Source organism: Balaenoptera borealis, assembly GCF_965194805.1.
Source record: "Balaenoptera borealis genome assembly, chromosome: 9".
NCBI classification, from domain to species: domain Eukaryota; kingdom Metazoa; phylum Chordata; class Mammalia; order Artiodactyla; family Balaenopteridae; genus Balaenoptera; species Balaenoptera borealis.
This window is the reverse complement of record NC_138873.1, coordinates 29,791,773-29,804,687: the sequence shown is the minus strand read 5'-3', so window position 1 is coordinate 29,804,687 and position 12,915 is coordinate 29,791,773. Positions and strand designations below refer to the sequence as shown.

Here is a 12,915-nt window from a genome sequence, read left to right as displayed (position 1 = left end):
TAAATCCACTGGTTACTTTTATATTAAACATCTACACACACTTATGTGGAAAGGCTTCTGAAACAGCACAAGCCATATTTTAAATGATGAGATTGTCGTGAAGATAAGTACTGATTTATGTGTATGTCACCTAAGGAAAAGCAACATGATTGGCTAGAATGTGGTTAGAATGAATCAGGTGTTGGAACCATGGATTGGAGGCCACTCTGATGGCAGCATGCAGGTGACCACCCCTCTGGGCATAATGGTTAGAGCATTCTGAATTTGGAGGGAGAAGGGACCTGAGCTTAAATTCTATCTCCACTTCCTACTATGCATGTGACCTTGGGTAGTTTATTTAGTCTTTGTGAGCCTCAGTTACCTTTTATATAAAGTGGGGAGAATAATAACTTCATAATTTGCTTAAAAGGGTTAAATGAGTCCGTGCATTAAAACTCAGCACATTACCTACCACAGAGCAAACATTCAATTAGTGTAACCTGTTTTATTTGGTTCCAAGGAAATCTGAATGTTGAGAAACTGAATCTGGGGGAAACTGGGTGTTTTATCAAAAAATGTATGTGTTGTTTCATCTCATAATGTGAGATACTCAGCTCAATGTTGTAGAGGAGAAGAGGGTGACTAGAGAGTGATCATGGCACATATAAAATGAATGAATGCGGAATTTACAAGTCTCAAAAACTTTAGTGATAGAGAACAGACTTGTGGTTGCCAAGGGGGAGAGGGGGCGGGGAAGGATGGATTGGGAGTTTGGGCAAACTATTATATATAGTATGGATAAACAACAAGATCCTACTGTATAGCACAGGGATCTATATTCAATACCCTGTAATAAACCATAATGGAAAAGAAAAATAAAGTGAAAAAACTTTTAGTGTTTTTCATGGTTGCTCATAGTATATGTATTTAAGGGCACACATGCGTATGCATGTAAACATAGTATAGTTGACCCTTGAACAATGCGGGGGGTCAGGGGTGCCGACCCCCCATGAAGTCAAAAATCTGAGTAACTTTTGACGCCTTAAAAACTTAACTGCCAATAGGCTGCTGTTGACTGGAAGCCTTACTGATAACATAAATGGTTACCACGAATTTTGCATGTTGATGTATTATATACCGTATTCTTACAATAAAGTAAGCTAGAGAAAAGAAAATGTTATTATGAAAGTCATAAGAGGAAGTACATTTACAGTACTGTACTGTATTTATCAATACCATAAGTTTGTCATCTGTTTATAAGGTGAATTGTCTGTCAGTACCTATGTCAGTATTGTCTTACATGATATAAAACACTGTAGATGTGATGTGCATTACTAACACTAGACATCAAAAATGAAAAGATAATGTGAAAAAGAAATTCATATTTATTTACAGACATAACGATTCATGCACTGATAACAAAGCAGCAATGCGATTGCTTTATGGTAGCCTAAGTGTAATCAATATGTTTGCTTCACAGTAGCCTAACCTATACACTAATGAATGAATCATTGTAAAATTTTTATGGCACACAGTATTACAGTCATATTCTTAATACAGTATTGGAGACACAGTTACATTTTAAAAAAAAAACCAAAAACACTTACCTGTGATGATAGGCTGATATGCAGTTTCTCCAGTTACTAGAGAGGGACATACTGTACAGTAATGTAATTCTTTGAAAGCAAAGGTATAAAACAGTAAGAAAACTAACACATTATTAATTTTATATGATATATCGCTCACCTTATGCACGTGTAAGGATAAGCTGTTCACTTCAATACAAGTCTTTGCACACGATGTTCTACAAGACGAATACTTAGGCGATGATGATTATGGGGCAAAAACGTGTCCTACAGTTCTTGCCGTACAGTTACTAGATTTTCACACGAAGACATTCAACACACACACACAACCGATAAGTTTATTAACTGTCTGTCATGATGATTACTCTTCATTTAGTGGAAGTGGATCGTCATAAAATTCTTCATCCTCGGCCTCTTCACAATGAGTAGGCTGAGGGGGAGGGGGAAGAGGAGGAGTTGGTCTTGCTGTCTCACCAGGCGGCCGAGGTGGAAGAGATGGAGGAGGTGGAAGGGGAGGCAGGAGAGGCAGGCACACTCACTATAATGTTATGGAAATACATCGCAATTTCTGTCTGACTTTTTTTGCTTTTTCGTTTTTCTAAAAATGTTTCTATATGGCACCAATCTTTCCACCGTTTGCTTTAGTTTCAGTGCCCGTATCATAGAAGCGTCCATGTCTTAAAAGAAATCAAAAGCAGTTTTGAATAATCAGAACCTTCTGCCAGACTGCCTAATGTCAGTTTGTTTCCTGGCGCTGCTTCTTCTACGTCTTCTTCCTCGTCGTCTGGCACTGGTTCAGAAGCACTCATCTCCATCAAGTTGTCCCCTGTTAATTTTTCTGGTGTGGTGTCTGTTAGCTCTTGAATTTCTCCAAGATCCATATCTTGAAACCCTTCACCCCCACCTTTCTTTGCCGTATCCACCATCTCTTTCATGATTTTCTTGATTGGCTCTGTCGTAAACCCTGTGACGTCATGCACAACATCTGGACACAAGTTGCTCCAGCAGGAATTTATTGTTTCCGGCTTGATGGCTTTCAGGGTTTTTTCTATACCAATGATGGCATTTTCAATGGCATAATCCTTTCAGACATTCATGATGTTCTCTACTGAGGTTCTCTTCCATAACATTGACAATCCTTTCCGTAGAGTACCATATATAATGAGCCTTAAAGGGCCCTATGACCCCCTGTTCTGGAGACTGAATTAGAGATGTTGTGTTTGGGGGCAAGTAGACCACTTTACAGTGCCTTCAGTGTTGAACTCATGGGGTTCTGGGTAGCTAGGGTCATAGTCCAATATCAAAAGAACTTTAAAAGGCAATCCCTTACTAACAAGGTACTTCCTGACTTCAGGGACAAAGCCTCAATAGAACCAATCCAGAAAAAGTGTTCTCATTGTCAGGGCTTCTTTTTGTACAATCAGAAGACTGGCAGCTGGTGTTTATCCTTTCCCTTCAAGGCTCGGGGTTAGCAGCTTTATATATAAGGGCGATCCTGACCATAAACCTGACTGCATTTGCACGAAACGGTAGTGTTAGACTGTCCCTTCCTGCCTTAAATCCTGCTGCTTGCTTCTCTTCCTTATTAACAAATGTCCTTGGTGACATTTTTTTTTCCAGAATAGGGCAGTTTCATCTGCAGTAAAAACCTGTTCAGCAGGTATGCTTTCTCCCCAACGATTTTCTTAATGGTGTCTGGGAACACATCTGCTGCCTCTTGGTGTGTGAAGCTGCTTCTCCTGTTATCATGACATTTTTTAAGCCAAACCTCTTTCTTAAATCATCAGACCATCTTTGCTGACATTAATTTCTCCAGCTTTAGCTCCTTCACCTTCCTTTTGCTGTAAGTTGTCATTTAATGACTTCACTTGTTCTCAAATCATATTAGAATCTACAGGTATGCCTTTCTTGTAGTAATCCTGAACCCACATCAAAGCTGGATTTTCCACGTGAGATAAAAGGGTATTTTTGAAAAAGAGCAAGGTTTCGAGCCTGCTGGTGTAACTGCAGCGATGGCTTCATGAATCTCCTTTTCTTCTTTACAATGGTCTTTACGCTGGATTTATTTATCTTGAGATGGAGGGCAACCACAGCTGAAGAACTTAAGCTATGCTACATAACAAGTAATTAAACTTTTTTTTTTTGTCATGTCATGACTTTTCTCTGCTTCTTGGGAGCAATTCTAGCATCACTAGGGGCACTTCGTATGGGTCCCCTGGTGTTATTTAAGGTTTATGGTATTGCAGTAAACAACGCAAAATACGCGAGAGCTGCAAGAGATCACTTTTTACTGCAGTGTGCAATTTACTGGAGAAGTGGACTGCTCACAAGGAGTTGATTAGCGTCACTTGGCATTTAAGCGGATACTTGCAACACTTGAGCTCACTGAAATAGTAACAGGAGGTGGCTATGAAATTATTACAGTAGTACAATATGGACTACAGTTAATTTTTTCAGTTATGATTTAATCCTGCATTTAATCCTGTTTGTATACATTTCTCTTGACTGTGAACAGTGCCATGAACAGTCTGTGCGTGCATAAGTTTTGATCAATTTTAACTTTTTAATAGATTTGTGTGTATCTTAGGGTATTAAATGATAAAATAGACTAGTATCTGTATATATTTTATGCATTCATGATATACCTAATTTAAAATTTTTCTTTCAATATTTCTAGGCTATGTGGTTGGTCTGGGAGTTTTTTTCAAATTATTGCAAATCTCCAAAAAATGTTCCAGCATATTTATTGAAAAAAATTCTGCATATCAATGGACCAACATGGTTCAAACCTATGTTGTTCAAGGGTCACTTGTACATATGTATGTAAAAGTAAAGCTAAATCAAAGACAGTGGCACTTCTCAAACTCTCATAGGGAGTTTGAGAGACAGTGAAACTTGAAAATAATACACAAGAAAGATAAGTGGTCATTCATTTCTTAAAAGCACAAACTTCTGGAGACACCTTTTATAACCTCCCCTGAAGTTTCAATCTCCGTTTATGATCTTTGCTTATGAACATTCAATCTCACTCTGTATGACAGTCTCTAGTAAGTCAGAAAGAGAAAAACAAATATCGTATATTACCACATATATGTGGAATCTAGAAAAATGGTACAGATTAACCAGTTTGCAAGGCAGAAACAGAGACACAGGTGTTGAGAACAAACGTATGGACACCAAGGGGGAAAAGTGGAGGGGTTGGGGGTGGTAGTGGTGGGATGAACTGGGAGATTGGGATTGACATGTATACACTGATGTGCATAAAATGGATGACTAATAAGAACCTGCTGTATAGCACAGGGAACTCTACTTCACTTCGTTGTACAGTAGAAACTAACACAACATTGTAAAACAACTATACCTCAACAACAACAGAAAAATAAATAAATTTAAAAAAACATTCAATCTCACATCTTGGGTGTCGGAGGGAGGCAGATTACATTATTAACTTGCCTTAAATTTCCGTAACTCATCGTTAACTCTCCTTTTTCTAAATTCATGTCTCACTTATCTTTTCTACCGTCTTCCTCTAATATACCACCCACCTTTCTCCAAGTCCTGAGGCCTCGACTGGGTGGGTTCATTTGCCATCTCTGTCGCTTTTCTGTCAGTCCTGTGCTTTCTAGCTCATCCTCCCATGGTCATTCTCACCATTCTCTTGACTTCTCCCTTTCCATCCGGTTGCTATGCTATACTATTATATATTGTATAATATAAATATGATACTTTACTATTTTTTATTTTTTAAAGTATTTATGATATATTATGGGCTGGAAGCAAGTTCCATCAATCCATAATCTTTACGATAGAGATAGTATAGCATAGCAACTATAGTTGTAGCATATTACTATTGCTGTAATTCCCCTTGAAGTATATTTAATCTGTTATTAGTTTAATAAATGTGGGTGAGCTTTATTCATTGGATTCTCTACTGATTGAAACAGTAGAAGCTGGTAGTGGTAGGTAAGCTGTGTGATGTCCCCTTCATGGCTTCTGATTACTTAATTTGACTACTGTTCAGTTGCAAATATGATGCTTACATCAAATACTTGGATTTTGAACAAATCCTTTTAATCCAGAGGAAAAATTAACTAGTTTTACACCTTTACCTGCTCCCTAGAAGGTCGTTGGCTACATGACTAAGACAAGAGGCACCATGGGTCCTCTGGTCCTTGAAGTTCAGTCCACAGATGATCTTTATGGAGGTGAAGGTGGGGCAATTCACTCTTACTCATAACTGTAAGCTATTTCCAGGGAAGCCTAATTCCCAAGAAATTATACTGAGTCACCATGCTACTCAGTAATCAGACTGATTCAGGTCATAAGAATCTTTTGGAAGCATCTCAGAGGCTTAAATTAACTCCTGGGAAACCAGAAGGCCATGCCAGCTCTGGTGTTCCCTAACCATCCCAGACCTTCAGGAGAGCTCTTAGACCAGTGCTTTTTAAATATTAACATGCATATGAGTCACCAGGCAATCTTGTTAAACTATAGATTCTGCTTCAGTAGATCTCCGGGGTAGAGTCTGTGATCTGCCTTTCTAACAAGCTCCTAATTCAGTGCTGCTGGTCTGTGAGCCACACTTTGAGTAGAAAGATCTTAATCACCGATTCTCGGTCTTGTGTGCATTAGAAACACTGGAGAGCTTTGAAATTACTGATGCATGAGTCCCACCTCAGAGAATACCTGATTTAATTGGTACAGGGTGTGACCTAGACAGCAGGATTTTTCAAAGCTCCCCAGGTGCTTCTCATATGTGGTCAAGATCGGGAGCCTCTGCCTTACACGTCATCATCCCAGCCCTGGATGACGCTGTCACCCCGCTTTTGCATAAAGCCTCATCATCTTTATGCCTCTTTTTCTCCATCAGGCTCACCTTGAAAAAAACAAAACAAATCAAAAAAACCCTGTCCAACACTCTACCTGTACCTCAACAGGCTGAACGTGGCCACAAATCTCAAGTGGGTCCCAGCACTCCTGGGCTAACTCTTCCAGCTGATTATTTCAAACCTTCTCTCCCCTCACCCCCTTCAAAGCCCCCTCTCAATTCTGCACAAAACTCCTCCTCCATCACTTTAAGGAAAAAAAAAAAAAGCAAACTGGAAGAATCACTTTATCTTTGCACCATAACCGTATTCTCTGCCTGCTCTCTGCACCCCCATTCATGCCCTGGATCTAGGCCCTCTCACTTACCCAGTGAATCTCCTCCCAAAAAGACCTCTTTCATTCCTGAATCCCCAGTGTCCCCCTTTTCTGGATTATTCCCATCGCTCTTTTACGTATCGTAATAGTCCCATCACCAGAAAAGCCTCTTGAGCTGTTTTCCAATCACTGCCCTCTTTCTCTGCTCTTCCCTCGCTTGCCAGCCCTACAACTCTCCTCAAGTCTGAGAAATGACCTTCTTGCCAAATTCATGGTTTATCTTCCTGGGGTCTCTCTCACTTGTATTTGACCCAGTTAATCACTCCCTCTTTCTTAAAATCCTTGGTCCATTTCACGTCTCTCAGCTGGGTCAGTGTGCCTCACACTCTCCCGTACACATCAGCCTCACTGTCGCCTCTGCGTATGTTCCCTATCGCCGTGTCTGTGCATGGCTAGTCCCCTCCCTTTTCTCAGGTCTCTTATCCTCCACTATCACCTCCTAAGAAAGGCTTTCCCTTCACTTTCTTTAAATAAGCCATCACCACCCATCCCCATAGCCTTCTGTGTCTGCTGACATTTTTTTCACCACCTAGAATACTACATATTTCCTTGTTTTTTGGTCCATGTATTCATCAGAGGGCTCATCCAGTAATAATATAAACCCCATAAGGGCAGGGAGTTTGCTTATTTAATTTTCTGCTCTCTGCCCAGAATTTGATCATGTCTGACACATAGTAGACACTCAATAAATACATGAAAGTTCCTAAAACCCTTCTCCAATTCCCCCTGAGAACGCTTAAGCCCACTGCCTGTCCATTACAGACAAACAACTCAATTGTAAAATTTCCCTTCTGATTCATGACTGAATGTCATGGCATTTCTTGTCGCTGATTAAAAGAGTTTAGGTATTCTAACAAACCCACTAGCTATTTCCACCTTGGTTCGTGGAGCTAGTTTGTCTTTCTTTTCCTGTAATGAATTTGCACATCTTCTGCCTCTGTGTGCACATGTCCACAAATATGCTTCAGGTCCCAAGGGAGTAACTGTTCCAAGAGCTTGAGTTCTTAAAAAAAAGTCCCCCATTTCTTTAAAAATACATAATTGCTGCCTCTCCTGAAATATTTTTACAGTGTGTCCCTAGAGGAGGAATTCCAGCTGATGGCCCAGCGCAGGGCAGAGGCCCATAGACAGACTGTCTGGCTCCAATTTATGCTCTGTGCTTACATGGCTAATAGACGTTAGTATTTTGATATCGAGAAGTGCCGTCCTTGATCCTGACTTGGTTATACACTGATCACATCCGGCTGAAAAGCACACGGTTAAGGGCCAAGAGTTACTCATTTTCTTCATCTCCCCTCTGTCTCTATTTCTGTCTCTGTGTCTCTTGTCTCCTCTCTCTCTCTCCAACAAAAGTCTTGGGAATAGTTTCAGTATTTTCATAGAACGCTACACAAAGCAAATTTAAATTGGCAGAGGTTCAGTTTGCCCCATATGAAACTCTGCTGTAGACACTTTGAACCGATTGGAACTGTTATGCATGTATAATACGTATCAGAGCTACCACAAAACCCTGTTACTCACTTTATTATCCCACTTTTCCCCTCTATCCAAGTTTTCACTGTCACTTCATTTCAGACCCTAAACTCAACACTCACTACAGTTAAACTGAGGAAAGGCAGTAACCCTTGATTCATAAGGTGCCCATAATTCTACAAACATCTAATGAAAACGAGCAAACATCTCTGTATAAAAGTTGGCTTCAATCCAGAGGTATGTTTAATTCTCAAATGCCTGATAGAGCCGTGGGATTGCAGGCTCTGGCAGCTCCTGCCCAGTGGTCTGCAAGGGAGAGGGTGCCCAACATGACAGCGACACCCACCAAATTCCTGCCCATCTTTCTTGGATTCTTACGTCTGGGGGTTCTTTAGCTGGAAAATGGGGTGCTGGAATCTGCTTACTTAGAATTAGCTATCCCAGTGACTTAGTAAACTGGAAAAAGAAAAAAAAAGTAAAACCAGATATTTGAAAGTAAGCCCTCACCTGATGTTCTCTTAGAAACAAGATCAGCACCTCTTACAAGCACGGTTTTCCTTGGCTTGTGGCACGGCTATTCCTAGCCCTTCTGTGTCAAGCCTTCGGCATAGGTGACAAAACGCCTCCCTTTCAACAGGCCTTAGCAAAATATAGCCAGTTCACACTCACGCAAACCTCAAGCTGAAACTTTCCCGGTTAACCAGTGAAGTTTTGCCAAAATGCTTACTAAGTCCTGGCTCTAGGAGCCTGTGTGATGTGGAATCGCCAGAGCTCGAGAAACAAATAACTGCCCCTTCCTTTGCCATGGGGTTGCATTCCAGTGGGGTGCTCAAAAACACTTTTCATCATGTCATACGCTATGCTTCTTTGTTAGAGAATTCTTGTTGATTTTTTAAAAATTATATTTGTTTGCATGCCTATCAGATGCACAAAATGCATTCTTCATGGATTTTCCTATCACTGCTTAGGTAGCAAAGAGAGTTACGTGCTACAGAAGCGTGGCATCGATGAAAGTAACAATCAAAAAGAAACAGTACGTTTTCTCCCATCCCCATAAATCTGATCTGTAAATGCCAAGAATGTGAGGCATGAACATAAGAAATTGAAGAATTTTATCTAAAACTTTAAAAAGAAAAATTGGCAAATCATACGATAAGACTTTAACCAATCTAGTCTCAAGAAGGAAAACCTTTTATAGAAGACATTTCTGAACCCCCATCTGAAATATATATCTTTAGGGCAGTAATCATCAGAAACATAACAGAGTCCTGTGGAGCTCAGTTTTATTGTCTTGCATCAGTGAACATTCCTCAAAAGCATAGAGCGTCACTAATGGAATTATATGTTTTCATGCTATAATTACATTTGATTTTTCCTGATATTTCTGTAGGCTTTTTGTTCATGGTTCCATGACTAGATGGAATATTTACAAGTTTTCTGTGTCCTCAGCCTATTCAACACCCCCCCCGCCCCCATAACAAAAGAGAGAGGGAGTCTAGAAATAGGAATTTTTTACAGAAAAAAGACAAATGTATATTTTTAAATTTTTTTACCTCCAGAGATTTTTTTTCAACAACAGCAACAAAAACATAAACAACAACAGAAAGAAATAAGAAAAAAGAATTTTATATTTGAAGGAAACAGAGCAAGAGATCCCTCTGAGTTTTGAAACTCCTTGAGACACAAAATGGGCACTTCATAGTTTTGTTCTCGTTCTTGAATGAATACTTGTTGGATAAAATGGAATTTATTTGATCTTTGGGTACGTTGCTCCAAATGATCCTGTCACTGGAAGACAGATGAATCTAGAACAGAGTCATACTGACCGGAGGACATAACACCATGATGCCATCAAATATGTGAACCATGAGTCTCTGTTTTTGAAAAGAGAGAATGTCTAGCTATGAAATCCACAGAAATCTCCAAGAAAGAGACGTAAACAGTTGGAAAATTATGTTGACACCCAACATATTATGATTGTCCTCTCATCTTCTCCCACATCAAGTCTTAGCTTTGCTCAACATCTCTGTGACCTTCTCGTCTCTCTCCTTCTCAGCACTCAATTCCTATTCTGTAGGTTTTCTTTCATCACTACAGAATATGAGGCTGACATTCACTTCAAATATGGTTACACTCTAGGGTTTCCCCCCTCAAAGCATTATGGAAGTACACAGGGAAAAAATTGGTTGTTGCAGTATAGGTGTGGCATAAAGAGGGTCTTCTTCTTGCTAAGTCGAGGAAGTTCGGGGCTGTATATGAATACTGCTTGACCTGACCTGGGTTGCATATTCTTATCATAAATTGAAGTAACGTTAGCATTACATTTCCCCAAGTTTAAATACATTTCTTGAAATGCCATTTATTAGAACATTGAAAACACAAGTTTGGTTCTCTCTCCTCAAATCCCTACAATCTGGCTCCTGTCCCAGCCACTCAACCCAAATCACCCTCTAAGGTCTTCCAAAATAACTTCTCAGCCAAAACCAATAGTATCCTTCTAGATTTGTCAGCCTTATTTGAAACCATTTTCTTCTCCCTGCCAACACCCATTCTGGTCTCAAATTCTGAGGATTTGTCCCTTCCAGGTTTTCTCTTTTCTCATCTCCAGAGTCACATCCAGAGCTGTTCTCCTTTAGAGATCATTCCAACTCTGATCATTTTAAACACAAGGTTTGTGCATGACTTATTTCCCTAGCCCTAAAATAAAGGCCTTACTTTTTAAAATAAAGTCTTACACCTCTCTATTCCAGGCTTTCAACTGTAATTAATTGTGGTAAAGTACCAACTCTGGTCTTCATTCTCAACTCCTTGCTGCTGTGTAATCTCTTAGTTTCTATAAACAAAAATTAAGTCACTTTGACTTTTTACTAATCCCCTTACTTTCATTAGACTTCTAGATGTATATATTTTATTTTTATACATTTCTATATTATATTTACTCAATTAATGTTCCTTTAGCCATACTCCACCCTTCCGTCTTCATCCCTAGTCAAATGCAGGTTAGATCAGACTCTATACATATTCAAATAAATATTGCCTGTTGATCAAAATACAATTAATAATGAAGTTAGAGCTGCTCTGCCAGCTCTTCCTATCGCACCTGCAGACAATATCGTCTGCTCACGTCCTACAAACATCCAATAGACCTACTTTTCTCTCTCTTCTACTCATTTGTTGTCATTCTTAAAAGGACGTCCTTTTCTCTTTTTAACAGATCTGCTCCATTCTTCAGTGTCCCATCCAAGTACCTTTCTCCAAAGGACTTTCCATGGAGTATATGTAAACTGGGTCCTGTGAACTAGCTTGCTTCCTTCCTCCTCCTCTTATGAAAGTATAGCTTTATGTGAAAATGTATCTAAGTCATTCTTCTGTGCATATAAATTTCTGTAAGTTCACAGATGTAGCAGTATATTTAATATGTTGTAGATAACCCTTTAGAAAGGCACCTTTTCTGATAATCGGGAAATCTTTTGCATCTTAGGTTAAAAACCCAAACAGTCTCTACCTCCTTACCCCCGACAGGCATATGCACTTAAGATAATTTTAATAATAACTGTGGTTACTGAAAATTTACTTCATTATATGTGCATTTCCTTTTCAGGATCCCCCCATGGCTGTAACCCTTGGACTCCGAATGGAGGAGATGATTTTTAATCTTGCTGATACACATTTATTTTTTAATGATTTAGAGGTAAGAATTTAAAGAGCTAAGAATAGTTGTATCAAACTGTTAAAACTCTTGTATGGTTTCTATATATGCAGATAACCTCAAAAAAACTAGAAAGATAGAAATTTAGCTCAAGAGAACAGTAAAGTTCCTGTCAAGGGGAGACATTGTATATGCAAAAGCGAAATTGTGTTAATGAATGATACATATTTACTGGCGCATATTTAGAACAAAAAGTGTCTCCAAAAAGGAGGTCTGCTTTGATGTCTCATGCCATACACCCCTGTCCACTACTCCTGGTCCTTTTGGTGTCTCAGCCACAATTCATTCCATCTTTGTAATCAGCATTAGCTTTTCCAGGTTACTAACCAGGATGCAATTTAGGTTAATCACTGCACAGTAGTCGCAGATACTGTTCCTGGTTCTAGCGTGGATAGTTAATTTTTTTAAAATTTTTATTGGAGTATAGTTGATTTACAATGTTGTGTTAGTTTCAGGTGTACAGCGAAGTGAACCAGTTATACATATACATATATATCCACTCTTTTTTTTTTTTTTAGATTCTTTTCCCATATAGGTCATTACAGAGTATTGAGTATATTGAGTAGAGTTCCCTGTGCCATACAGCAGGTTCTTATTAGTTATCTATTTATACATAGTAGTGTGTATATGTCAGTCCCAATTTCCCAATTTATCCCTCCCCACCCTTATCTTCTGGTAACCATACGTTTGTTCTCTACATCTGTGAATCTACTTCTGTTTTGTAAATATACATAATCCGAAACCTAATTCTAGACATTATCATTCCCTATTTCTTCCCCTTCTGGATAAAACGATGCAAGAGCTATTTACATAGCACTTCTGACTGGTTTGATTTCACTTATTTTCTCTTTTTTTCTTAATTCATCTTTCCATTTCCAACCTCAAATGAAGAGAAAGTAAAAGCAAAAACAACAAACTAAAAGAACCCAAGAAAAAATAGCCTCAGGAAAGCTAAATAAGTACTGT

At 39.1% G+C, this 12,915-nt stretch overlaps 1 protein-coding gene across 14 annotated transcripts in view; it reads left to right on the top strand.

The window, feature by feature from the left end:
- Positions 1-12,915, top strand: part of EYA4 (EYA transcriptional coactivator and phosphatase 4) — a 258,904-nt gene that overhangs the window by 224,939 nt on the left and 21,050 nt on the right. For all 14 annotated transcript variants that reach the window (XM_082405702.1, XM_082405705.1, XM_082405700.1 and 11 more), the window contains one exon: positions 11,842-11,931. In XM_082405702.1, the coding sequence (XP_082261828.1) occupies positions 11,842-11,931 (90 nt within the window). The remainder of the gene's footprint in view (positions 1-11,841; positions 11,932-12,915) is intronic.